At 36.9% G+C, this 27840-nt stretch overlaps 6 protein-coding genes across 7 annotated transcripts; 1 reads left to right on the plus strand and 5 right to left on the minus strand.

Moving 5' to 3' along the window:
- Positions 1–165: 165 nt before the first annotated feature.
- Positions 166–1975, minus strand: LOC111777635 (uncharacterized). The gene is made up of 5 exons (XM_087117238.1): positions 1879–1975; positions 1024–1276; positions 722–917; positions 566–647; positions 166–466 (listed from the first exon to the last, which is right to left on the minus strand). The coding sequence occupies exons 2-5, from the start codon at positions 1244–1246 to the stop codon at positions 266–268; spliced, it is 702 nt and encodes a 233-aa protein (XP_086973364.1). The 5' UTR covers positions 1247–1276; positions 1879–1975; the 3' UTR covers positions 166–265.
- A 295-nt stretch (positions 1976–2270) lies between these two features.
- LOC111777618 (heparanase-like protein 1) lies at positions 2271–5236 on the minus strand. Its single transcript, XM_087117228.1, has 9 exons — positions 4995–5236; positions 4878–4914; positions 4610–4793; positions 4381–4535; positions 3900–4133; positions 3630–3819; positions 3430–3555; positions 2797–2896; positions 2271–2720 (listed from the first exon to the last, which is right to left on the minus strand). The coding sequence occupies exons 1-9, from the start codon at positions 5202–5204 to the stop codon at positions 2403–2405; spliced, it is 1554 nt and encodes a 517-aa protein (XP_086973354.1). The 5' UTR covers positions 5205–5236; the 3' UTR covers positions 2271–2402.
- Positions 5237–6210: 974 nt separating this feature from the next.
- Positions 6211–9594, minus strand: LOC111787890 (uncharacterized). The gene is made up of 11 exons (XM_023668017.2): positions 9264–9594; positions 9021–9168; positions 8796–8867; positions 8452–8523; positions 8117–8188; positions 7845–7988; positions 7676–7756; positions 7499–7570; positions 7288–7359; positions 6652–6723; positions 6211–6577 (listed from the first exon to the last, which is right to left on the minus strand). Exons 1-11 carry the CDS (start codon positions 9358–9360, stop codon positions 6487–6489), a joined length of 993 nt encoding a protein of 330 aa, XP_023523785.1. The 5' UTR covers positions 9361–9594; the 3' UTR covers positions 6211–6486.
- Positions 9595–11980: 2386 nt separating this feature from the next.
- Positions 11981–14473, minus strand: LOC111791477 (putative SNAP25 homologous protein SNAP30). Its single transcript, XM_023672844.2, has 6 exons — positions 14228–14473; positions 13240–13820; positions 12763–12856; positions 12539–12666; positions 12348–12445; positions 11981–12237 (listed from the first exon to the last, which is right to left on the minus strand). Exons 2-6 carry the CDS (start codon positions 13732–13734, stop codon positions 12138–12140), a joined length of 915 nt encoding a protein of 304 aa, XP_023528612.2. The 5' UTR covers positions 13735–13820; positions 14228–14473; the 3' UTR covers positions 11981–12137.
- A 3425-nt stretch (positions 14474–17898) lies between these two features.
- On the minus strand, positions 17899–20045 carry LOC111811031 (zinc finger protein ZAT9-like). Its single transcript, XM_023697816.2, has one exon. It carries the CDS (start codon positions 19436–19438, stop codon positions 18323–18325), a length of 1116 nt encoding a protein of 371 aa, XP_023553584.2. The 5' UTR covers positions 19439–20045; the 3' UTR covers positions 17899–18322.
- Positions 20046–22521: 2476 nt separating this feature from the next.
- LOC111796955 (putative methyltransferase PMT5) lies at positions 22522–27788 on the plus strand. Of its 2 annotated transcripts, none has more exons than XM_087118022.1 (10): positions 22522–22693; positions 23010–23980; positions 24126–24252; positions 24506–24746; positions 25022–25247; positions 25426–25585; positions 25754–26058; positions 26569–26701; positions 26788–26996; positions 27464–27788. In XM_087118022.1, exons 2-9 carry the CDS (start codon positions 23469–23471, stop codon positions 26935–26937), a joined length of 1854 nt encoding a protein of 617 aa, XP_086974148.1. In that variant the 5' UTR covers positions 22522–22693; positions 23010–23468; the 3' UTR covers positions 26938–26996; positions 27464–27788. The 2 variants fall into 2 exon arrangements, with proteins under 2 accessions (XP_086974148.1, XP_086974150.1); XM_087118024.1 differs by lacking the exon at positions 22522–22693 and adding an exon at positions 22786–22935.
- The last annotated feature ends 52 nt before the right edge of the window (positions 27789–27840 follow it).

Genomic DNA, 27840 nt, shown 5'->3' on the forward strand with positions numbered 1-27840 from the left:
GGACGCGCAGCGCTATAGAGAGCCGCTTCTTCTACCTACCACACACACACACACACACACACACACACACACACACACACACACACACACACACCTAGAAAATCTTTAATTTTGAGATCAGCTTCAACAATTTTCCTAAAAACAGATTAAAACAGAGAACCCATCTGACAGAAACTTGAATTATGGATTATTTTTGTTTTCAAAGCATTCATTCAGTAGTTAAGCGTACAAAATAAGAGAAGATCAACATAGCTATCAATGTTCATCAGCAGCAGCAGCAGCAAGCAAGGGGAAGCTTCCCTGTCTGTCTGATAATATCTGCTCTCTGCTTAGCCTTCAGAATCTCCTTCTTCTTCTTCCGCTCTGCTTTGGTTCTTGCTTCTCCTCCTATTTTCTTTATGAACTCCATGTCTTCCTCCAGCTTTCTTCTTCTCTTTATCCTCTTACTCTTCTTCATTCCCTCAGCCTTCAAATGTTTAAAACAGAGTCAATCACTGTTCATCAATGTCGCCTCTATCTTAATTGTTCTAACAAACATTAAACACAGATAAACTGGTTCATGAACCTGTGATGCTTCAAATATGCGCATGGCTTTGTCCTTCTTCTTGCTTTCCCAGTAACAAATTCTTTCGTCCACCTTCTGGTATCTGAAATTTTCTCCAGTTTTGGTAATGGGTATTGTTCGTTAAGATATGATTTGCAATGGAGAAGAACAGAGTACCTTTCTTGGATTTTACCCAGCTCTGCCTTTTCCCACAGATCTGCTTTCGTTTCAGAAGGCAGGGTTTGTGGCTTTACAGGGACTGCTACTGCTCTCTCTGGTTCTGTTCTTCCGCCGCCGGAGATGTGGTTGATGGCGGCCGGAGAAGGATCGGTTCTGTTTTCTATTGGTCTCTGTTTTTGTTGTTCGGAGTTTACTGCCACCATATTTCTCAATCATTACATTCAAATCCAAATTTTGCTAGAAACCATATTTTTATGTCAGAACATGTGGGTTAAAATTATATTGAAAATTTAAGAAACCTGAGAACGGCTGGGGAATCTTATCAGGTTCCGGCGCCGGACGTGGAGGGGGTGTACGATTGTCCTCCTTGACGTTCTTTGTCTTCTGGAACGACGACGTTTCAGGATGATCGACCTTCTTTCTGGGTCTCGATTCTTCAGCAGAAAGAATGGCAAAGGCGGCGGCTGCTACGGCGGTTACACCCTCTATTCCGTCGTCGGAGAATTCATTCCCTCGACTCATTTGCCGCGAGAATTGCCTTCCCAACCAGTCCTGCACAAACCATAAACATTTTCAGAACCACGCCGTTTTCTTGTCTAAATTCTAATAATGCTCGTCAACTTTTAAACTCTAACAATGCTCGTTCTTTATTTTAGAAAGTTCTCGTGAGATTCCACGTAAAGAAAGGTTGTTCTCGTGAGATCCCACATAAGAAAGTTCGTTCTCGTGAGATCCCGCATCATCAATTGAAAAGGGTCATGAGATCCCACGTAAGGAAGTTCGTTCTCATGAGATCCAATGTAAGGAAGTTCGTTCTTGTGAGATCCCACGTAAGGAAGTTCGTTCTTGTGAGATCCCACGTAAGGAAGTTCGTTCTTGTGAGATCCCACGTCATCAACTGAAAAGAGTCATGAGATCCCACGTAAGGAAGTTCGTTCTCGTGAGATCCCACATCATCAATTGAAAAGAGTCATGAGATCCCACGTAAGGAAGTTCGTTCTCTACATAAGGAAGTTCGTTCTCATGAGATCCCACGTGTTCGGTTAGAAAGAATAGTAAGGAAGTTTGGGTGAGATGAACAAATAAGAGTATAAATATATCTCCCTACCAAGTGTTTTTTAAGAACACTGTAAACCACTAGGTACAAATTTTACCTATGAAAGATTGGGAATTTGGAGGAGGCAAGTATGTCTGTCTGTCGTGTCGAGTCCAGGATACTCCAACCTGAAACCACTGGTTAGAGAGAGGGAGAGAGAAACAGGCTAGTAATTATATTCTTCAACCTAAAAGGATTCAATAAATACCCAATCTGTTCGAGCAAATTAGCCCTGAAAATTGATTTCTTGTGTCCGAGGAAACCGGAAATTATAGTCATGGCGTAGTAGAGGAGACATCCAATTAATGGGTTCGGATCTTTGTAAATTTCTTCAAAAAAATTCTTAAAGTGATCTGAAAGAACCCCCCCTGATTCAGTTTCTTTTCGTTTGGATTTAGCATTTAATAGCTCTGGAGAAGCAACCAAGAACGGAAGAAGAAGAACAACAACAAGAAGAAGAAGAAGCGTATTAGAAACCAATTTACCATTAACTACGCAACAAGAAAACCCACAAAGAAATGAACAGCTAAAATCTCCTATTCTGAAACGCTAATTCTAAAACCTATCTAAAAAGCAACAAACTCAGGCGCAAGCAGCTGCTTTGAAGTCTTTAATGGTGACAAAGACGTAGGAATTAGGGGCAACTGACACGGCAGAAGTGGGATCCACGAGCTTGGGCGACATGCCGGGAATGTCCAACTTGGGTGTCAGCTGCAGAGGAGATCCGTTGAGGAGCATCACGTCGCTTTGAATATCGCCGTCTTTGGGACTCAAATGGTACTCTTCTCTTGCCCGTAATCGCCCGCCCATGGCGTTGGGATAAAGCCTTCTTTCGCTCACAATCTTCACATCATAGCTCGTCGAGTTCGACATGTTGATTAGAAGCACTGTCACGCCGTCCTGTAAACGTAATAATAATGATTTAAGAAAAACCCTGTTTTTTATTTTTCTAAATATAAAAAGTTGAGAAAATTACGTTGTTCTTAGTGCAGTGAGAATAGACACGAAGATATGGAGAGCTGTCGTGGGACGCCGACAGGACCTTCGTTCCCATTAGTCTGTGCCATAGAAGTGCGCTGTTTCCAGCCAACCAAAATGTTAATGCGCCATCTTGAATGGTCTAACAGACGTGGACTCTCTTCCAACACAATTCTCCGCTTGAACAAAGTAGTAGTATATCAAAAGGTTCGAAGAAGGAACGCGCATTAGAGTATATAACCAATCCACCTTTATAACCTATTCACATTAGTGAAGCGGCTGGATGCATAAGGAAAGTGCACGTTTATGAGACCTTAGTCAAGATGCATAGGCTCCAAACTTGAGTAGAATATTTGAGAATTCTATCGACATGGTTAAATTAAGCTCTCAAGTAAAGTACATAACAGCCTCCTCTTTAAGCTTATGAAACTCTCAAGCAGCCTCTTCCTAATGGAGGCTCGACGTCACTTTTGACTACACTTTCGAGGTTCACACTCGAAGATTCCATTGACATGAGTTAAACGACATGGTTATACTTTTAGTTCTTTTAAAAAACATCGTACCAATAGAGATGTATTGGTAACCAATGATTAAACCCTTAATTAAGGGCTTTATCTCGATCAAAATTTACCTGTAATAATCTGGGTTAGGGATGAACGAAGTGGTGTTAAGCAGACCATAGTTTCCACCGATCAAAGCTTGTCTACAATAAACATGATGATTGAACGTGGCCGTCATCCCCAATTGATCCAAGTACCTTAATCAATCAAACAATAAACTAATTAGTGGATAATTCATTCATTAATCCCCAATTAAACCAGCTTCACCAACCAGAAGCCATCAGCAAAGGTATGAGAAACAGTTCTGCCACCACTGTTGTAAGCGCCACCAGATTCACCAATCCAAGGCTTAGACCACGGCCCAAAGCTGGCTGAAACGTCCGCAGCTTCCTTGAAAGTTTGAGCAATTTGATCCAAAACGTAAGGGTCTCGAACCTTATAGATAAGCTCAGGATCAACCCCTGCATACAAAATATCATGCACGAACTTTTCAGATCATGGTTAAGAACATCAAATCCGCCATTAATGGAGTGTCCTATACCTGGACCAAGATTGTAAATATGGTGAGTGACTCCATCAACAGCGTTGGGTTCAGTGTTTTGAAGGAAGGTCTTGAACCATTCTCTGTCAAAGAATCCAGCAGGGCCCAGGATTTTGGGTCTGTTGTTGGCATCAGGATAAACTTCTTCCACTACCTGTCTCATGAGAGTAAGATCCTTGGCGTATTGATCAGCCTCAAGCCTTGCAGAAACCCCACTACCAGAAAGCTCATTTCCTGTTCATTTCAAACAAATTACAAGGATTTCCCCTTCAAAGTAAGATTTTGGGCATTACCCAGTTCATAAAAGCTCATTTCCTGTTCATTTCAAACCCAAAACTCAGTCGAATTACAAGGATTTCCCCTTCAAAGTAAGATTTTGGGCATTACCCAGTTCATAAAAGCTCATTTCCTGTTCATTTCAAATCCAAAACTCAGTCAAATTAGAAGGATTTCCCCTTCAAAGTAAGATTTTGGGCATTACCCAGTTCATAAGAGTCGATTTGGTAGCCTTTAGAGGCAGTGTATCGAATGAAATCTCGAGCATTACGTGGATCCCAATCACCAACCCATGTGCCTTTTCCATCGTTGGATGGCTTTTTACCGATTAGAGCGTTCAAACCAAACGTAATCCGAGCCCTGCAACAAAAAAAGCATCGATTTTTACTCTGTTCTTAATCTGTTCTTACTCTGTTTTTTGGTTGATTACTTACGAGGTTTTGTTGAACATGTCGCTAAGTTCATCCCATCTTTCCATGTGGAAACAACCTTTGCTGAATCCGAACAAACCATTGTCTTGTTTCTTCATCTGAGGGCACTTTTTCACTGAGTTCCCAACTTTATAAATGATTTGATCTTGTAGTGACCCTCCAACTCTGATTCTCAGAGGATTGAACTCTGAAAAATTAGACAAAAATAAGCGAATCCCACGAATTTTATCAAAGAACCAAACATGAAAATCAGGAACAGAAAACTACTAACCCTTGATTGCTTTAGACAAGATAATGTTCTGCAGATCCTGTTAAGGAAAACAGAGCAGCCTCCATGATCAGTTAGAAAACATGAAGAACAATGAGATGATGAAGAAGAAAAGTATACCAAATTGAGAAGGCCAGCTTTTCCCCATGGGCATTGGCCGTAATCGCATTTATCAGAAGGCCACCAATCCAGAGTAGCACAGATGAAATCATTGTCGGTTTCAGCAATGGTGGTCACTCCTTTCACCGAAACTTTGACAAATTCTGCTAAGATAGAAGAGGAGAATGAAATGAAGGAAATGAGAGCAAAGAGGAAAGCTTTAGACGCCATTGTTGTGTAGAAGCTTTTGTAAGTGAGATGAGCTAATTAGTGAGGTCTATTTATAGAGAAGAAAAAGATACGATTGTAACAGACTGTTACATCACACAATTTTGAATTCATGTGATTTCAAAAAAATTTGCTATTTTTAGAATGGATAGTTTTTTTTTTTTAAAGAAAATAATAATTTCAATTCACCTCTAAATTAGTTAGCGGGATATATTTGATTTTTTACAGTTATATATATATATATATATATATATATATATATATATATATATATATATATATATATATATATTAATACAATACAAAATAAAGGGCATAAGCAAAATAATATAAAAAATAAAAGAAACTCAGACGCAAAATAATATAAAAAATAAAAGAAACTCAAACCAAATTTAATGTCAATCCATGTTGAAAAGTTCATACTCAATTGGACTTCAATCCATGTTGAAAAGCTCATACTCAATTGGACTTTAGAAAAGCTGAGCTCCATATTTAATAGGAAAGGCTCAGACTCAATTGGACTCTAGGAAAGCTCAGCTCCATATTTAATATGAAAGCTCGAAAGCTCACACCAAATTTAGTGTCAATTGGACTCTAAGAAAGCAAATTTAGTGTCCGACTCTAAGAAAGCAAATTTAAATTTAGTGTCTTGGACTCTAGGAAAGCTTGAGCTCTCAAGCTTTCCGGAAAACTCTCAACCGTCCATATTTAATATGAAAGCTCAAGCCAAATTTAGTGTCAATTAGTCTCTAGTTCTGAAGGTAATTTAGACATGCGAATCTCAAGGGTTCTCAAGTGTCCATATAAGATATAAAGCTCGCCAAATTTAGTATAATCGAACAAGAGAAGGAGAAGGAGATAGCACTATATGTCCGCTCAATCAAATAATGTTGCAATTAATGAAGTACTAAAAATTTCAAATGAAATGGTGTTATAATTAACCTACATTAGATTAAAGATTGTTTTATTAAAAAATGTATCTTGTAAGTGTTGTTCAATGGGCAAAGAATGAACAAATATTAATCCCTTGGACTTTCTTTAATGCAATGCCAAAGGCTTGTTCATATATTCATAATTTTGGGATTAAAACAATAATTTAACACCTAACAAAATTGTCATTTCATCTCAAAGATACGAAAACTGTAAAGCTACGGTCTCACATATGGAAGAAGCTTTTTTTTTTTTTCTTTTTCTTTTGTTCTTTATAATTCCCATAATAGGAATAACCCTTTGGGTTAAACATAAAAATGAAGCTTCAACTTGAATAAAGAATGACAAGCGTGGTTTAAACAAGGAAATCTGCATCTGAAACTTCAAGAACTTTGTGAAAGCCTATTGGCTTAACACCTTGGCGAAAAGCATTACCCTCGATGAACCTGTCAACCATATTTAGAAAATCCAAATGAAAATGGCAGCAAAAATTAAAAGAAAGAGAGAAGAAATAACTCACATCTCTTTTAACAATGGATGTTTGTAGAAGCCATCTGAAATTCTTCCACTAAATTGATTGTAGTCCAAGAACCTGTGAATCAACAAAGTTTCCTTCACTAGGAATAATATCTTATCAAGCAATGGAGTTGTCAGAATAATAAACGTTTGCCCATAGAAGTAATCGGCATTCATATATATGAGTAAGGAAGGCAGAAAGCAGTTTTGGTGAAGACTGTTAGGAATCACGGATCTCCACAATGGTATGATACTGTCCACTTTGAGCATAAGCTCTCATGACTTTGCTTTGGGCTTCCCCAAAAGGCCTCATACCAATGAAGATGTATTCCTCACTTATAAATCCACGATCATTTCCTAAATTAGCCAATGTGGGACTCCCTCCCAACAATCCTCAACAAAGATAACATGAAATATGATAAGACATGGAACCAAATTTACTAAGACAGGCTTCAAAAATATGATATCAGGAGTATTGTCATTTAGCTAAGGAATGTCAAGCAACAAATAGTTTCATATTGAGAGCATGAAAAGACGTTCTTATAGTTTATGCAGGAAGAAAAGCAGTAGCAACTTTGAAGATCCGTTTCTTTTTCTATTTTGGAGGGAAGCCATGGGAGTCAGGGATTTAAGTACTTACAAATAAGTCAGTCTTGGAATGCGTGCTAATTCAGCGGGAATTATTCCGGACATCTTGTTGTGTGATAGATACCTGACCCGAAAAGGAACAAAAAAAAAAAATCACTTCCATCGACTTCATTACAAAAAAAAATGGAGAGAACAAAGAATATGATTCTATAACATGAACATTATCAGTCTTCAAAATCCCAAAGAATAAAAGAGAAACATACAAGATTTCCAAGTTTGTCAAGTTTGCAAGTTGAGCTGGAACTCCTCCAGTAAAATAATTATCATTAAGATACCTACACACCATTATATTTAGTTAGTCAAAATTTCAATAATTTCCAATGGGAAAATAGGAAAATAAAAACTTGGGTGCAATTCAAAAATTTGGATAGACTACGTACAAGTTGCGAAGAGATGGGAAGCAGCCATCAATACGTATGAGTTCCCTAATGGTACCGACCAAGTGATTCTTACCAACATCCCTACCAATAGCAGAATCAGAGTTAGACTGATGAACGGTAATAGAATTGAAATATGAGATCTGTCAACAGTAAAGTAAGTGAAATTTACAAGTGGCGAAGATGTTGCAGGGTGCCCAATTCAGGAGGAATTCGTCCAATGAAACGATTTTCTTGTAGGTGTAGATAGCGAAGCTCTGGAAGACTAGCAAGCTCCCTCGGAATTTCTCCCTTGAAATTATTGAAGCTCAAATATCTACAGAAAATTTTTTCAGCAACCAATTTAGCTACACATAAATTAGCAAAGAGCCCAAAGAACGAAAAAAAATAACCATTAAACCATAAGAAAAGGATAGATCAACGGCAAGAACAAGCATTACTTACAAATGAGTTAAGCTCTTGAGTTCACCAATTTCAGGAGGTATAACATCTTGCAGCTTATTCCATCTCAAGTTACTAATGGGGGGAACCAAAAAAATCAGTAACAAATGGGAGTCAAAAAGGAACCAAAAGCTATAAATTTTTAGCAAACGTGAAAGGAATCCTAGATCAGAACATGTAAATTAACACCCAAAAGTGTGGGTGGCTCTAAAATTCTCTTTCCTTGTTAAACTAGATGAGCCAGTATAGTTCATAGTCAAGTCAATAAGCTCAATGCATAAATAAATCAGGGTCCGAATGAACATCACATCTCTGAAAGAGTAGGACAAGGAACTTACAGTATCTGAAGACGCTTCAACCGTCCAATTTGAGGAGGAATTGGACCAGTCAGCTTGTTATTATGAAAATCCCTGCAATAACAAAACATTTAAACATTCATTGATTGAAGTGATTAAAACTACTTTCTCTCTAACATAAGGAGCAAGAGTTTTGAGATAAAAGAAAGCAAAATCCATGATTATGGAGTCAATCAAAAGTTATGACACGATAAACAGGCAGAGATAATAGAAAAATCTTAACGGAGAAAATCCATGTTTTTCCCTTCGGTTATAATTGCTTCATTCAATGATTTGGTATTGAATAAACAAAATTTTCTAATACATTAAATGAAAGAAACACTTACAGCCTAGTAAGATCCAAGAGATTGGTTACAGCAGTGGGAAAAGGGCCGACGATGGAAACCGCATAAACTTCCCTACAGTAGCAGATAAATAACCCCAGTTTAACGCATCATACAGATAAGAATCAAACAAGAACAACAAGGCGAATTGCAAACAATAATTATCAATTCAATAAACTAAACGAACAAAAGAGAAGAAAAAAGGCTTGAGATGAAATCTAATCATACAATTTAGTAACCACTCTATAATCTCCTTGAGTAGAACAAGTGACACCAGACCAAGGCGGCAGATCACCATCGCCACACGGATCATCTCCAACCCAAGAATACACCACTCTCCAACCAAGAGAAGCCTTGATCTCATTCAATGCTTTAACTGCAAAATACAAATTATTCAGTCCATTGAAACGCAAATCACAGCGAGATTTAGACAGAAGCAAGAGAAGCCAAAAGTGAAAACGCTGTAAATACCATCTCGTTTAAGGGTTTTACAGAGAACAGGATCGTTCAGCAGAGAGAAGCAAATAATGAATACACAAAACGCGGGCAGTGACAGTCGCCGCGCCATTCCTTCAGATCTGTGAGTTCCTTAACTTCGAGAAGTTAATGAAATTCAAAAATGCGGAAAAGAAATCGATTTCGATTCGACAGATCTAAGCGAAGAAACAATTTTCAGAACTTGCGCGCTTCAAGCAGAAACCAAAACTCCAGTTTTCTCTTCACTACGAACTCCCTCTCGATTTGGCTCGTTCAGCAAACGCGGAAAAGTCGCTACTCGTCGGTGGCTTAACTTCAACCTTATTGATTATTATTCATTATTTAAGATATAAATCATAAATGAAAGATAAAAAATGTAATCTTTTTTTTTTTTTTTTTTAAAAAAAGGATAAATTCATATTTAATTTTATGAATAGTTATCGTTTCATATTTAATTTTACTAATAAATAGTTCTATCACATATATAATTAAAAATTAAATGAAATATTAAACACAAATTAATAAATTTTAATTTACCAATGATTATATAAATAACTTAATAAAAATAGAATATTCAATATTTATTCACATATGAATTAAAAATTTGTTAAAATGGTCGAAAATATTGTAATTATGTCATTGACTTATTTAAAATAAATAAATGCAAGTCACCAAATTGTCTTGACAAATGTTAAATGTTATAACCATAATAGTAAAATATTTTTTTTTGTTAATTATTTAATTATTTTACTGTGCATACCCGTGTAACTTGACTCTAGACGTTCCGATTTGCAGTTTAACATGGAACTTTTAATAAATAAGTCACTGAAAACAATTATCACGTTCGTACTTTTTCAACTATGCGTACTTTTTCAATTGTGCAGAGTCATAATCTTGACACGCTCACGACCAGTCTTAAAGGAAATTCAAACCCCATTCATATTTTTCGTCCAGCTTTGTGGCTTCATTGAACCGTCGACCATCGTTTATACAGAATCTAAACTTGTACGGCCACACATGCTATCTGTGCGTGCATGTTCAATCGTTGCAACACAACAACGTTGCATCTCATTGTCATCTCGTTTCTCAACAACACAATCCATGCATCGTTGTGTTGTCCTAGATCTCGAGACACATCAAGCATCTTGACTTGTTCGGACACATTCGTTGAGAACTGACACATGGGTCGGGCGAAGAAAAAACCGATTCTTCCAAATTCGCATTAGTGAATAAAATGAGGGAATATTAACATGGAAATATTGGAAAAATAAAGACGATCTGAACCGTTGAAGTACAGATGGAATGATCAAACGATGATTGTTTAGTTGCATGAAAGCAAAAGCTCTATAATGAAGAGTGAAAGTGATTGGCAACTATACCCTTGGCCAATGGAGGAGGCCCCTCAGCCGAAGGCCATAATAATAAATCCTCCCTCCTCATGAGTCTCTCGCTCTGCATTTAAGCTTCTTCCCTTTCCCTATCACCATCTCCTCTCTTTTATCTCCTTTCTTCCCCGCCCTTCTCTCTCTCTCTCTATCAGAACTCGGCAATGAAAGCCTCCCTCCCTCCCTGTACATCGTCTTCTGCCACCAATGCCCAGCTCTTCATGATGATATCGATGCTTCTACTCGTCTTTGTCAACTCATCCGCCACCAGACTCTCCGGTTATCCACCTTCCACCGGCTTGCCAGACGCTTCTCCGACCCCCTATAGCCACCAACTGCCTCACCGTGAACTGCAGCTTCATCCTTGTGATGCTCTAACCCATGAAAACTCACGTTCTTTGTGTATTCACCTTTATAGAGTTTACCAACACCACCTACCTGTTCATGTCCCGCCGATGCTGACACACAATGAGATTGACGCCCGATATGGCGTCGAGAAGAGACTCGTGCCCTCGGGGCCAAACCCTCTTCACAACTGAACAAGAGAAAAAGAAAGCACAGAACGAGCAAAAAGAATATTTTTTTTAGCAGAACACAGCCATTTTATCCCTTTCCCTTCTCAGTTTTCTTGCTATTATTCCAGTAGTATATCATGCACGTCCCTTTTTTTCTTGAGTCCTATTATAGTTAAGGATCAAGAAGAATATTTAATCTTCGTGCATGACCAAAGGCAGAAGAAGACTACGCTAATTAGTTGACAAGTTTTGTCCAATGTCATATTGTCTTGTTTTTCTTTCTTGTTTCAGGTTATTGTTGCTATTTCCACTCTTGTTTTTGCGTCGAAGTGTTCGAGTTTTGGTGGCTTAAAAGTTCAACCATTGAGAGGAGGCGAACGTTGGAGTTCATTTTGATGTGAAAACTGGCAAAAACAAGCATGGAAATGGCAAGGTATTTACTTCTAAGATTTGGATTTTTTATATACTTAAAAAGAATTAGGTCATAGGTGTCGGGTTCGGAGGCGAGATTCAAAAGAAACCCATGAGTCTCATTAATTTTGGAGGCATAAGGTACAAAATGCCAACAGAGCAGGATTCATGAGGTTTTCTTCATTGGGAGGGGCACTATGGAACTTTCATTCCTAGTTTACTGTTTATGGAGTTAATGTAGTTTTGCTAGAATCTGTGGAAATCTATGTATGTAAAAGCCCCAATTGAGTTTCTTTTACTTCTTCCCTTTTCTCTTTTGAACTGGCTTTATCTTCCATTAACTTAGTCAAGAAAACGGTAGCAGCTAATGTTCAGCTCCTAGTATCTATCTAAAACAAGATGAAGGGATAAGCTTTTTCATTGAAAGAATAGAATCAAAGTTTTGTACTTATTGCAATCTTATAAGACCACATGAGAAAAGAATAGTACACCAACAATTAAAGAATGTTTGATCGAAATGCTTCCAGCTAGAAACAAACAGAGGGAAGAGGCAGGATTTACTTCCCAACCAAATGACGAGCCCGCTGATTGGCGCCCTTCACTCTAGAATTCAGCTCATCGACATCGTCGCTTAGATGATCAAGAGCTTTGTTTTGCCTGCATTTTCCAGAGAGTAGTAACCATTCAGAACTATGTAATAAGCCAACAGATTGATGAGTTATAATACAACAATATCTAGATTGAGAAAATAGGAAGACATGTATGACCTGTCGAGCTCGCTTCCCATGTCCACAGCCATACTCTTCAGATCACCCAAGATATCACTTAAATCTGAGAGTGCATCATCTTGCATTTCCTTCTGAGCCTGAATTAACATTCTTAGATATCGGTTAAATTTGAATCCATGATAATGTTATACTCTTTAAGATAGTGAAATGATAACGGCCGACGCTCTCACCTCAACTTTTTGTATTGCACCTGTTGGTTCAGAGGGCGGTGTTTTAGTCCCCGACTGTTTTTTGCCCGTAGATACACCGAGTTTTTCCCTTTGCTCCTTGTTGTTTTCAGTTCGCCCAGAGGAATGATCTGGACAGCCGACATAATTAATAGCAGATAAAATGGAAGTGGCAGTAAGATACAAGAATGACAGTGTTTAGTGACAAGAACCAGTGAAAATATAACCTGCTGTTATAAGAGGGCCTGTAATTTCTTTGGTCTTCTTTGGCTTCCATGGCTTAGAGAACATGCCTCCCAGATTATTCAGAAGTTTCTCACCCTGTCATTAACAATAATGAATAAGAAACCATTGACAAACACATGGAGGAGCTATCAAAGGATCATAAAAAATGCATACATAAACAACGAAAAGGAAAGAGAAAAACTCAATCATTTCTGGCTTGCTTAACAAATTCCTAGCAAACAAAAAGGTTCTTTGTTCTTGAACATCTTCCATCACTTACAGAGTAGGACATCCACAACCTAATCTCATCGTAACTTGCAAGCCAAATATTTCGTAACTGCTAACTTTAAAAGTTTGAATAATCTGATTCTGTTTTTAATTATATCAGATCAACATGAGCCAACTATAATTTCAGGAATAACAACATAGGATAGAAATATATCCGCAAGGTGTCTGATCGAAACTCGAAAAGAGCTTACCTTACTTAAATCTTTATCCATATCAGCAGCCATCCTGTGGGTCCTCTCAATTTGCTCACCCTGCTGATGCAACATGTCAAGGGTCTTGGTAGCATCTTCCCTTATGTCCTCAGCAATCTTCAAGCAATTGTTAACAGATTTTGTGGTCTCCTCTGCTTTATACACAGCATAATTCTCCAATTCCTGCACACTTTGGTTCTCGAGTCCTCCCGAGTCACGAAAATCATTTTTGTACCTGTCTTTAGAGGCTGCAGAAGTTGCAGTCCCTCTTTTTCCAACAAAACCATCATCATCATCATCATCAAAAGCGTTGGCGGAAATGGAGTTCGGTATAACGAGCACAGGCTCAGAAGAAGTTCTTCTTGCAGCATTAAGAGTTTGTTTGGCTTCAGGCCCAGAATCTGAATCAAAAGGATTAGTGCCAGATCCGCCTGATAATTCATCTACAGAATTCTGCTTAGTAACTTTCGCGGGAGATTTCATGAAACTAAACATCCTGGCTCTACAAAGAAATTCTTGAATTCTAATAAACTATCCGGTAAGCGGCTCTCAAACAAGGATCTGATGAATATAACTCGTACCTGTAAAATAGTAGTGAGAATATTTAGGAAAAAGGCCGTAATGCCAACAATTTCGATAGAAACAGAACTCCGGGAGGACAATAGATTCGCAGTAAACAATACAAAATAACACTACCATTCTACCATATAAAGACTAACAAAAAGCAACTGGAAATAAGAATGCAGAATGCAATTCAAGCGTAGAATTAGGGATCGAAATCTAAGCGACAACCGATATTCCTAGAAATTAACCGATAACGATACAGATAAACCATAAGAACGGAAAATGAGGGTTCAAAAGGAGAGAAAAATCACAGAAATGCAGTGTAAATACGAATATAAGTTCAACAACAAGATGAATCACCAAAGCAATGAACTGGAAATAGAACGTTCAACGAAAACCATCGAGAAGGGAAAAATGAGTGTACCTGAAAATTGGAGGAGGAAATCCGAAGCAGGAAGAAAATATGAAACGCAAGCGAAATTGTGGGTTTTGTTCTTGACGATTATCAGCGTGTACGATCCTTAAACACAGATAAAATTGAGAATCCGTAACAGATTGACGGGAGGCGACGCAGAAAAGCAGAAGAACTGTACGTCCCCGACTGGCTCAAAAAAAATGAGAGTTGAATTACGAAAGAAATATTCAGTTTGAAATTTGTTGTCCCCCCTTACAAATTTAGCCCGTTGGAATTTTCTCAGATTTCGATTTTCTTTTCCTTTCCTTTTATTTTAAATTCTAAAAGGGGAAAAGGAAAAATAGACAGACTTGTGTTGGCAGTGCGCGCCGCACGTGCTTCTTTAAATGCTTAATAACTAAATATTAATTTTAGGCTAAATTAAGAAAGAAAGAAAAAAAAAAAAAAAAAAAAAACTATTTGGTTAAAAATATATATATTTAATTTTTTTTTATTAATGCCATAATTAAAAAATAACTTTAAACTGTTCAGACGACTATAATTAGTTTTAAATGGAAATGGTCTGTATTTATTTAAAAAATAATATTAAACTTTTTTTAAAAAATCAAAATATTCTTTTGATTTTTAAAAGTGTTTTAAAAATATACTAAACTTTCGAACGAGAATTTAAGAGGCAAATTTAAGCACTATATTAAACCTCACTATGGTAGCTGTGGGGACCAAATCTCAATCGGGAGTGTAGAACAATTTAACAAGATAAAGGTCCTGGAGCCCAAGCACTTATTTGTGGTTCGAGACATCAAGGCTCTAGAGAATTTTATCTTTGACTTCGAATACTACTTTTGAGCCACAAATATCGTGGCAGAAGAAGTGAAAGTCACGTTGGCAACAATGCATCTCACCAACAATGCAAGATTGTGATGGTGATCAAAGTACATGGACATTCAAGATGATCGATGTACTGTGGACACTTGAGATGACTTAAAACAACAACTACGCTCTCAGTTCTTGCTAGAAAATGTTAAGATACTTGCATAAAGTAAGTTAAGAGAGCTAAGACATACTCACAGTATGCAGGACTATGTTAAACAATTTTTCTGGGCTTATGTTAAATATCCGTGATATGCCTGAGAAAGATAAGGTCTTCAATTTTGTTAAGAGGCTGAAGTTGTGGGCGAAAACCAAGCTCTACAAACAAAAAGTTCAAGACCTTTCCACAACCTATGCTACCACCAAACGACTGTTTGATCTCAATATCTATCGATCAGTCCCATAAGATAAGGCAAAACTAAACGTCCGCAAGTGGTGGAAATAAAAATTACCAACCTAACTCCCTCAAAGGTGGGGAAGTGACATACTCTAAGCGAGTTCCTCCCAACAGAGAGTAGAACTCTACGTCGGAGATCTCAGAGCCAAAATAGTTATAGTTAAAACTAAGACATGTCCTAACAAACCACTAATACCATGTTTAAAAAATACTCATAAAATTTAAAAAATAAACATTAATACATCTAAACTAAGTTTTATGGTTAGTAAACTTAAAATTGAAAGAAAAAAAAAATGATTTATGAGGTGTAGATACACGGTTTCTATCTATATATTGACGATAAAAGAAATTTTAAATTTTATTTTTAAGTCGGGTACTAGTGAAGTTTATTAATGAAATATTTTTAAATAAAATATTAATTTGTCCATCAAAGTCAATTTTACAATTTTTATTGAAAGTAAAAAATATTTTTCAGTTTAGTATTTTTTTTTTAAACCAAAGGCAAATTTGATCAATGTTTTTTTTATTATTAATTTAGGGCTTAAAATAGTCATAACATTTTATATTAATTTTCACGGCATTTTGCAAATAAGATGAAAAAAAAAAAAAAAAAAAAAAAGGAAATAGAAAATTCAAGAAAAACCAAGACGTTTGGCCTCCGTCTCCCGCGCTCCATTAGCCTGCCAGTGTTCATGTTGCTCCACAAAAGCTGAAACAAATGATGATTGTAGAAATTTTTGAATTACAAGACTCGGTAATGGAGCTGCTAGTAAAATCAGCGGCGGAGTCTGTGGCTGACCTCGACGAGGAATCGTTACCTGCTGAAGAAGGAGACAAGCCTGCACACTGCTCGTTCCTGGCGGTGATCCATCCCAGCATATCAGGTAGTTAATTTTACAAGTTTGGATTACCTTGCTGGCTCTTAAGATCAATCTCATAAGACCAAACATTAAACTAATGAAAATGAATGAATAAATTGTTCCAAATATCGAGACCTAAAGCTCTTAGGAGCCATTACAATTGGTTTGGAAAGGTTAGCCTTCGATATTAATTTTCTAGGTTGGGTATTGATTTCTGCACTGTTTTTCATGTTACATAATTTGATTGGAAAAGCACGGCTGGAATGGAGGCCAGTGCAACCAGTAACATCAAGTTTGCTACGGATGGATGCATACTGATTGGAAGATTGGATGGGCGCATGAAATTGCTGGCCTAAGAAAAGGAAGAGCTAAAGGCAAGGTAAGCTTAGAAATTCTTGCTAGAATCCCAGAAGAATCAGTAGTAGTTTTTAAACTTCAAAGCTTTTCATAGTTGTGAAAAGCAACATTTCTTACACCTGAAAGGAGCCCCACGGTTTGAGGAAGTGAAGGCATTCGGAACGAAACATTCTTTATAAGGACGTGGAAACCTCTCTCTAGCAGACACGTTTTTAAATCTTGATGGAAAGTCCGGAAGGGAAAGCTTAAAGAGGACAATATCTGGTAGCATTGGCTTGGATCCCTAGAAGACACGTTTTAAAATCTTAAGGGAAAGCGTCAGAGGAGAGTCCAAAGAGGACAATATCCACTAACAGTGGGCTTGAGCCGTTACAAATGGTAAAGAGCTAGACACCAGGTGATGTGCTAGCGAGGAGGCTGAGCCCCAAAGCGGTGTGCTAGCAAGGACGCTGGGTCCCCAAGAGGGGTGGATTGGGGGGGTCCCATATAGATTGGAGAAGGAGACGAGTGCTAGGGAGGACGTTAGACCCCAAAAGGGGGTGGATTATGGATCCCACCTCGATTGGGGAGGAGAACGAAGGTAGGGTGTGGAAACCTCTCCCTAGCAGACGCATTTGAAGCCCTTGAGGGAAAGTCCGGAAGGAAGAGCCTAAAAAAGACAATATATGCTAGTGATGACTTACACCGTTCCAATCCTGGAAATGAAGTTTATGGTGAGGCTGATTGTTTGCTCGTTTACCAAGACTTCCCTAGTTACATAGAGTGCCAAGCCAAGACAGGGTTGGTGAGGGCTATCATGATCAAAAGGTAATCACCAAACTCTGTACTCTCTAATGAGCCAAGCTGCTAAACTCCTAATCGTCTGCATGTACTGTACAGAGATGGACCAAGATGTCGATCTTAAACACAGCTGGTTCATACAAGTTCAGCAGTGACAGAACCATTCACGAGTACACAAGAGATATATGAAAGATTTCTCCACTATTGCTGCTATCTCAAACGGTTTGATTTCTTTTCCCTTCCCTATAAAATTTGCTCTCCAACTCATTGCTATTGTAATTGCCAAATGAGATAAGAAGACACAAACAGGAGATGAACTTGAACATCTTAGCCTATTCAAAATTAAACCAACCCAATTGCATAAGAAGTTGGTTACAATTCTCATAGCTTTATTAGATCATTTCTAGGTAGAGATGTCTGTTTAATCCGAACAAGACAAGGACTTTCCATTTAAACGGGGAATGGGGAAGAGAACGGAGAGGGATTTCAACTGAGAATCACTACAAAACGACCCTAAATTCATGACAGAAACGAAAAGAGAAAAATAGGGAACCCCTCCTCCACCTCCAAGCTTAATGCCCAAACATTTGGACATGACAATAAATTTGAAATAGAGGATTCAGCTCACATGTTTGGTCCAAAAAATAAAAAAATCAGTAAAAAAGTTAAGGAACCTAAAACAATGATAAAGACAAAAAAGCAAATGCCAAAAACATGCCCTACAGACTTCATTTGCAAGTTTGATAACCTCACATTATCAGGACAAGATAGAACCAATTATCACAGACTTGCCCGTATTATTGGATTGGTGGCTACATGCTCCTGGATCCTTCATCAGCCTTAACCCCATCTCCCACTTTCCTCTTCTTCCATAGGAGCAGGAACATTAAGATCAATTAGACCACTCATCCCGTTGGACTCTGGCCTTGTCACTATAGATGCCTCTTCTAAACTCCCGACCACATGGGACCTCTTATGTCCCCCCAAAGCCTGCCCTGATTTGAAAGCCTTGAAGCAAATTGGGCACTTGTGTTTCTTTTTGGCTCCTAATTTCTTCTCTTCATTTCCAGAACTGTCTTGGTGAGTCTTGTTTTTGCCATTGCTTAACTCAGTTAACTCCCTAGCTGGTATGGACATGGAATTTGTAACGCTGTTTTCACCTGACTGATGCGTCCACTCGCAGCCATTGCTCATTGTTGTATATATCTCTCTGAAATTAGGACTATATGATTCATTGTTCAACCTCTTTCTTAGCTCATACTTGTAAGAAGATGCATGCACTTGTTCATCATTCTCTTTGGTTTTTCCTATCCTGACTCCATATTTGCCATCTGGGTTCTTATATTCTTCATCCATAACACCCCGATTAAGACACACTTTCAGTTTAACTCTCTTGTAGACTTCTTGTCTGAAATTTTCAGTGTCGGAATTCTCACCGCCGCATTCATAAACGTCTAGCTTTTCCAGCCTTCCATTAGAGTGAGAGGCAAATGATTTGCTATCAGACATCATCATCAAGCACATAGCCGCCTCCCGGACTTTGTCAGGTATGTCCGATCGATTGTCTATGAACTCCCGCTTTTGATGAGGGATCCCATAAATATTGTTTTGAGAGTGAGAAGCCAAATGCCAAGTCAAAGCTTCTGAGGACTGAAACCCTTTGCCACATTCTCTACAAAACTTCTCCTGCATTAAAGGGTATCTCGAATCAGCAAATCTCTGTGTAATTTTGGGATTCTCTCTTAAGCCATAGCCTGAATTATCATTAGCAAACTCGGATTCTGAATCTCTCTTGCTTCTTCTTCTCTCTGTAGGAACTTGAAACTTCAAGATATTGGTTCTTTCCGTTTGTTTCTCGTTCTTGTGAATTCTGATATGACCTCCCAAGGACTTCCCACACGTGAAGCTTTTGTGACAAAAGTTGCACACAAACTTGTTTTCTTTAGAATTCTCCATAGATCACAGCCAAAGAAACCCAGTTAGAACAAGATCACTTGAACATGTATATAGATTTATGAAAATGATATGTTCTTGGAGGTGGGAAAATGCTGGTCAAGAACAAGATCTGACAAAAATGAAAACTGGGAACAAAAATTTGTGTAAATTGAGATGAAGAGTAGCAATTAGAACTGCACCCATGGCTCTTCCTGTCTCTTCACCTCTCAGTCCATTTCCTCCCTTCTTTTTCTCTCTCCTTCTCTCTCTCTCTCTCTCTCTCTCCCACTAAATTTTGTTATATAGTTGGGAGAAGAATTCTATTCTGTGCATGAAAACAGAGAATGAAAAGGGCAACAAAAAGATGAAATGCACGTGTAAATAGAAGAAAAGCTTTCGCTGTTCTAATGAACGGTCTGGATTAGTGGGAGACGTCAAGAATCAACAGATGTGATGAGTTCCAAGTTTGCTATAGTCTGCAACCAAAATTATATTAAATTTTTTTAAAAATCTTTGACTTTGTCTTGCTGGTAACTTCAGAGAAGTAAAGGGTCGGATTCTACAACCGTTTTGTTGGGTTTTGGGATACACAAATTAAGTAATTACTTTTATCTCATAATTAAAAATTTCAGGGGTTTAGTCTATTTTTAGTTTTTATTTTTTATTTTTTATAATTTACTTTTATTCTCAACAAAATCTTTATGAACACCTTTTATTTATTTATTTATTTATTATTATTATATATATTTTATAAAATAAATGTTTGAGAATCACCTCAAATCTATATAAAATTTCAAATTTCAAAATAAGATTTTTAACCACTTTTAGAATATATATATATATACACAGTTGATTCATTTTTTTTTGTTCCATGTTTTTTTATTGTTGTATTATTACGAAGATTAAGAATATTTGAATTTGTAATCAATATTAGTATGGGCTGTGACTTATGAATATTTGATATTTAAATTTTTTTAGTTACGAATGAAACATATATATAGTAGATAGATAGAACTTTTTTAAATACCCGACAATAATTATTTTACCTTAATTGTTTGTTTGATCGTTTGGTTAATCTAATTTCGTATTTTTGTTAAGCATTAGTTTATGTATAACAAGCATCACATCGAAGTGCAGTTTCATTCTTTTGTAAGTATTCTTCTCTTGATATTTTGTTGAGGTTTTGCAGATCAAGTGGGCTCACGAGTTTTGAATCTGGTTCAATACTTCCATCGCCATTAGGATCTGTCACGATCTCGAACATTCCTAATTTATATCAATAAATGAATATTTTTTAGATAATAAAATAAAATTTCATTATAATTACTAACTATATTATTAATTTAATTGGTATAGTTTAAAATAAAGTGAATTACAGATCTTGACTCGGTTATCAAAATTGATTCATGTTTTTGCTTTGTCTATACGCCATTACCACTATCTTTGTCTTCCCAAGTTTTAACCATTATTTTATTTTTTAATTCATAAAATGGTAAAAGAGAAATGGGAAATTTTCACCATAAAGTAAAAATAATAAAACAGAGACAATTAAACAATATCAAATTATGACAAACATGTTTGTTTTTTAAACTGTCTATTGTATTTTAAACAAAATGTCAATATTGTAAACGACAAACAAATAAATAAAAAATAATCTGTTTTTTTTTTAATCTTATTTTGGGAGGGAACATTATTTTTATTTTTTTTTTTAATTCCTATTTTCAACTTTAATTATATTTTTGAAATTTAATTTCACAGTTAATAATATATTCGCCACCTAAAATTTAGATTTCAGATTCGCCACCTAATAGCTCCAGCATTTTCCTACGACATGATCATGTTAACTATGTTTTGCTTCTTAAAAATGAAGTCCATCCCATATATCAACATTAGTATTTCCCGTATGTTTTGTTCTCACTCATACATTCTAAAAACATCTAGGAATTCCTGTGACTGAACTACTGAAAATATAAGCTAGAGACATAGAGAACTTAAGAATATTCGAGATATGACCAAGAACCAAGAGAGAGTAGAATGAGAAAACCTAGGGTGTGGCCTAGGAAAAGCCTATACGAGGGGAACAAATTCCCAAAAGAGAATAAGATACCGAACGATGAACAAGATAAATAAGACTTAACAACGAAGTATAAACTACTAGCAAGCTTCTTACTGAGTATATTTTATATACTCATTCTTGCTACTTCAACTTTCTTTTGAGGTGGAGTTTGACATAGTAGTCGAGGCGGAGGCACACGTGGGCTGTTGGCTATAGAGAATCCCATCACATTTGAGTCTGTAGTCCTCTTTGTACTTTACCTTTAAATCCTGCCTTTCATATTTTAAATCAGATGTATTTTAGTGATTTCTTCTCGTCTTTATAAAAAAATAAAATTTTCATTACTATATTTTAATTAAATTTCAAATTACATGCATGTGTTTAAATGTTTTGAATTTTAAGCATTTTATTATATTTTTCACGTCATTGAGTAACCGTCCGTGGCTCGAGTCCCTAAAAAATCGGGTCGTTACATCTAACCCAATATCAGGAAATTTATTCGATATATATATATATATATATATATATATATAATCAAATGAAAGGCTAAAAAAAAAAAGAATTTAATTTGTAGTTTGAATGGATTTAATTATTAGGGCACTAAAATATATTTTTTGAAGAATAAAATGCAATAAAATAATCCGAATATTTTATTATCTGGGACAAAAGTTACCTATTATTCTCTGTCCATCTGGCATCCAAAGTTGGCGTATCTGATTAATACACATATTTAATGACGCCGTTATTATTATTATTATTATTGTTTTTATTTTTGGATAATAATGCATAAAACTTTATTTCAATAAATTAATTGAGCATTTTTTGTAGTTAATTAATTAGTGGCCTATTTCAAAGATTATGTATTTGATTTGCGACAAAGCATTGATTAAGATTTAATTAATGTGGAGGTTTCAAAATCACATCTCAGCCGTCGCTTTTCCCTTTTTTTTTCTTTTTGTTAAAATATTTGAAAGGTCTCGATTAGGCCAAACAATTATTGGCTCAGAAAAATATATAAAGCGAAAAATGGAAAGGGGGGCATATAATGCCATAAATACACATGCTCCAGTTTAACGGGTACCCATAAACTAGAAATTCCATTCTGATTTGTTGAGATCGTCTCTTTCTCCTACTTTGCGAGTCTGAATCTTCTCTTCATCTACCCAACACGGAGTTTAATGCACCAAAACCCTAATTCCTGTTGCTGGAATGTGTTTTTGGTGTGTAATTTCTGTTATTTACTTGATTCTTATGTAATTTTTAATTACTATGGCTTGCTGTTGATTCATGTGGTGTGTGCTTTTGCTTTTTATATTTGGATCTATGTTGGTTTTGTTTCCATTTCGGGATCTGAGTTTGGCTCTTTGATTTATTAATGGAAAGTTGTGTGTCTTGTTTTCCTTCATTTTGGTTCTTGTTGCTGGGAATTTCAGGAAATGGATGATGATAATCTCGAATATTTGTGAGTGGAATTTGTCGTGAGATTCATTTTTTGATACTTGTTTGATGTGATGGATCTTTGACTCGTGTTTGCAGATTGATCCCGCTAGTGGCTCTTTGGAAACTGAATTTCTAACCATTGATCGAGCTGGATTGGTCGCATTTAAGTTCGGGTAGAAGAACTTTTCCGCCATTGGGGTTCGACATTGCTTATAATCAGTTCTTGGCTTCTGATCCGTGATTGCGCATCCAAATACGGTGCCTTCGATCTGAAATTCCCATTTTGATCGGCTTCTGTACCACTTGCTTGTGTTTCTTCTTCTAACATTCTAATCTGGCGGTGCGTTATGTGACATATTCGTTTATAATTGGGAAGGAGCATAAGTAGGACTTCAATGATTGTTTTGATTGCTCGTGTTCATACCAATCTATATAGAAGAATACGCAACGTAGTAGGTTATGCTTTATGCTCTGCTTCGAGATTTAAACCAAAGGCGCTCCCCATTTAGAGTGGTTCTGAGCTGGATTATTAAGGGGACTTGAGAAATATTGGACATGAGAAGCTCCTGGGTCAATAAAATATCTGAAATCTTGGGCTCTAAACCACCATTCAATTGGTTAATTTTGTGCCTCATCAGCGTGCTTGCATTAATTGCAGTGCTAGGAACTTCTACTTCAAATGTCTTTGACTCAGTTACTACCACACCAGTGTATGACATTTATACTAGTTATAGAAGGCAAAAGGAAAAGGCCACAATTGATTTGTTTGACTTGAAGTATCTTTCATTAGCCACTGCACGACTGAAAGAGTTCGGGCTGTGTGGAAAAGATAGAGAAAACCATGTGCCATGTTACAATGTCACAGCAAACTTATTAGCTGGATACAAAGAAGGGGAGGAGTTTGATAGGCACTGTGAAGTGTCGAGAACAGCAGAACGGTGCCTGGTTCGTCCTCCTAAAGACTACAAGATCCCTCTAAGCTGGCCTGTCGGTAGGGATATAATATGGAGTGGAAATGTGAAGGTAACAAGAGACCAACTTCTGTCGTCTGGAAGCCCTACCAAAAGGTACTTAACCTCCACTGGACGAGCATGAATTGCACTTAGATTTTCCCCCTAAGGATTGAGTATTTAGAACCAAAAAAGTTTTTTTTTTTTGTAGTCATTTTCATTGATGTTAATATAAATAACCATCTTACTTTTTCTAAACAAGGTTGATGTTATTAGAAGAGAACCAAATAGCTTTCCACTCAGAGGATGGAGATGGAGTCAAAGAGTATTCTTTTCAAATTGCAGAGATGATTGGCTTAGGCAGTGACTCTGAATTTCTTCAAGCTGGTGTAAGCCTTAATCACATCAAAGAAATATAGGCTGTTTGTCTTCGTTTGTTATAGGAGTTTTGTGTATTTAATGCCTTCCACAAGTTAATCTAGTTGAATGTTCTTCTTTAAAATTACCCAAAGGATAAATATCATATTAAGTAATAATAGTGACCCATGTTTCTGTCCTTCCAATTTTTTTTTTTTTTTTTTTTTTTGCAATTCAGTGCAGTAAAGCTATTTAAGAATCAAGGATTTGATATGTCAATTATAGGTACGCTCGATACTAGATATTGGTTGTGGGTTTGGAAGCTTTGGTGCTCATTTAATATCAGTGAATGTAATGGCTATGTGCATTACAACCTATGAGGCGACTGGCAGCCAAGTTCAAATGGCTCTCGAGAGGGGCCTTCCAGCGATGCTTGGAAACTTTATTACAAAACAGCTTCCATATCCATCCTTGTCATTTGACATGGTTCACTGTGCACAGTGTGATGTCTCTTGGAATGATAAAGGTAACTTGAGAATAAATTTAGATGTATCTTATCTTATTTGACGGTTACTTCATAAAAGCCTAGATGCATTTTCTTGAGGACGAGACACTTGCTATGAGTCTTCAAGATTAAGAAAGAAATAGGATGAGCACTGCTATCTACAGATATGCCAAAGCAATATGGTGCACTTACAAACCACAAAAAACTATATGCATATGCATATTATGTTCATGAACCTTCATGAGATTTTTTCAGCAGCAGTGTAGTTTTATTGACTTGATATTTATAATGGGCAGGTGGGATATTCCTTATTGAAGCCGACCGGTTACTAAGACCTGGAGGTTATTTTGTTTTAACGTCTCCCAAAGACAAGACAGTTGGAGGTTCAATGTCTTCCAAGAAGATAAACATTTTGACACCATTGGAAGAAACGACCCGAAGATTATGTTGGAGTCTTTTGGCTCAGCAATATGAAACCTATATTTGGCAGAAAACTATAGATCCTCATTGCTATTTATCTCGGTGAGCCGAATGCTTACTGACCTCCTAATTAACCTTTGAGTTCATTTTCTTGTGTTGTTTTTTGAGCCTTTTATACTCCATGTTACAGTGTACCATTTGTTTGATTGCACGTAGTTCACTGTCGTTGCTAATTGTTGTATCAAAAGTTAGTAATGCTTCAACTTCTTTCTTCTTCTAGCAAGCAGAAAGTTATACCACTTTGTAAAGAAGGGTATGATACTCCATCATATTATCAACCTCTCGTACCATGCATCAGTAGTACTACCAGCAAGCGGTGGGTTCCAATCCAGAACAGGTCTTCTGGTTCCCATTTGAGTTCAGCTGAACTTGAAGTTCATGGAAAGTATTCTTCCTTAATGGTTCTATTTTGTTTTTTCATGTGAATTTGTAGTTTAGTTCGTTTTTTTTTAGTGTTATGATGGGTTATATTGGTCTGCACAATGTTTACTGAAGCTTAGCATGGTATTTGTGCGGCTATTGATTATTTTCCTTTGTCTATTTCTGCAGGTGTTCTATCAGAAGACTACTCTGATGACCTACAAATTTGGCGATCCCATTTGAAAAACTATTGGTCCTTACTTACGCCCTTAATTTTCTCTGACCATCCAAAGAGGCCTGGTGATGAAGATCCATTACCTCCATTTAACATGATACGCAATGTGATGGACATGAATGCCCACTATGGCGGTTTAAATGCTGCGTTTGTGGAGCAGAAGAAAACAGTTTGGGTTATGAATGTTGTGCCTGTTGAGTCTCCCAATACACTTCCGCTCATACTTGATCAAGGTTTTGCTGGTGTTCTGCACGATTGGTATGCAGTTCTTTCCTCCCATCTTCATAAAAAACTTCTCTTTATGAGAGATCAGGCTACGTGCATCTTGGTCCTATTGGTTTGTGTTGAGTTGGAACTGTGTTTCCAGTGTTGATTCACACTACACTAACTGTGAAATCCCACCTCGGTTGGAGAGGAGAACGAAACATTCTTTATAAGGGTGTGGAAACATCTCACTAGCCGACACGTTTTAAAAACCTTGAGAGGGAAAACCCGAAAGGAAAAGCGCAGAAAGGACAATATCTGCTAGCTCAGTGGGCTTGGAATCATTACGCTAACCTTTTAAATACAAATATTCAACTTTTTACTGATGATTACACATGTGCTTATAGCTTTCTGTAATGGAAGGTTACTGTTGATTCTTGATTTTTTTTTTTTGAATTTTCAATGACACGTGATGTAATCGTTTTCCACTCTGTTTCAATCTGGTTCTTCCCCACCCCCCAAATTCACGGGCATTTTAGAACAATTTCCGTCCTTTTGTTGTAGGTGCCAACCTTTCCCCACCTATCCACGAACATATGATTTGCTCCATGCAAATGGGCTCCTCTCACAGCTACTTTCAAGTAGGTGCAGCATGATTGAATTATTAGTGGAAATGGATCGTATACTGCGGCCTGAGGTACTAGTCCAGTCCATAAAAATGAATTCAGGGCTTGTTTTTCTCCCTGTTTAATAATATCGATAATTTTGATTATTGGTTTTCAGGGATGGGTTATCCTGAATGACAAAGTGGGAGCAATAGAGAAGGTGCGAATGCTTGCTACACAGATTCGTTGGGAGGCAAGGGTGATTGACTTTCATAGTGGCAGTGACCAGAGGCTCCTTGTTTGCCAAAAACCATTCGTGAAAAAGTGATTGATTTGTAATTGTGGGGAATCTCTCACAACCGCCACGTGTACAGTTGTTTTGCTATGGTAATTCCTCTTTGCACACTGAAATGTTTTCCACAAGATCATCTGTAGTTTTTGTTCTAAATAGTGTTCTTTTAGCATCCTAGTAAGACTCCAAACCCCAAGACATAAATGACTAAAACACAAACACTAAAGGGTTACAAAAAGGAGGCCCACTAAAGGGTTAAGGTAGATTTCTTTTGATATATAGTTTAGCACTGGAAACCAACTTTAAGCAAAAGAATATGGTGCTGTCCCTTCTTCACTGTGTGTTCTTCAGTTTTTTCCTCCCATGAACTTCAAGTAATAACATATCTATCTCCAAATCCATCTGTGTTCTTCAGCTTCAAGTAATAACATATCTATATCTGTATGAATCTGATTCAGCAATGCTGTTTTTACTGATTAAATTCTAAGATTTACTCCAAATCTTTCTCAAACGAGATGAGAAAAGAAACGATCTGATTCTCTTGTTGTTGTTGTTATGACAGGGTAATAGGGAGTTCATATAATCATATTGATTGATGGAAGAGCCGCCTTATGGATCCATCCAATCCGTCCATGTCCATGACTAGAAATTGAGGCTTGTGGAATGTTTAGATTTTGAGATTTTTCGCAGAAGTAGCTGCTCTTCAATTCATTTGATCCAATCTATTCTTAGAAATTCATTTATCCCCTCTCCTTCTCTTCTTCCTTTCTACTCCGAAATATCTTCATTATTTTCATACTCAGACCATTTTGTTTTCTATTGAACCTGAAATATATTCTTGCTTTCCCCCTCTCCTAAGTTGAATGGAAATATCAAATCTTATACTATGAATGCAATTGTAAAGTGTGTTGCACATAATTATGCTCGAAATATTTGCAT

The sequence above is a fragment of the Cucurbita pepo genome, chromosome 1 (genome assembly GCF_057944985.1).
Source record: "Cucurbita pepo subsp. pepo isolate OVF chromosome 1, ASM5794498v1, whole genome shotgun sequence".
Taxonomy (NCBI): Eukaryota; Viridiplantae; Streptophyta; class Magnoliopsida; order Cucurbitales; family Cucurbitaceae; genus Cucurbita; species Cucurbita pepo.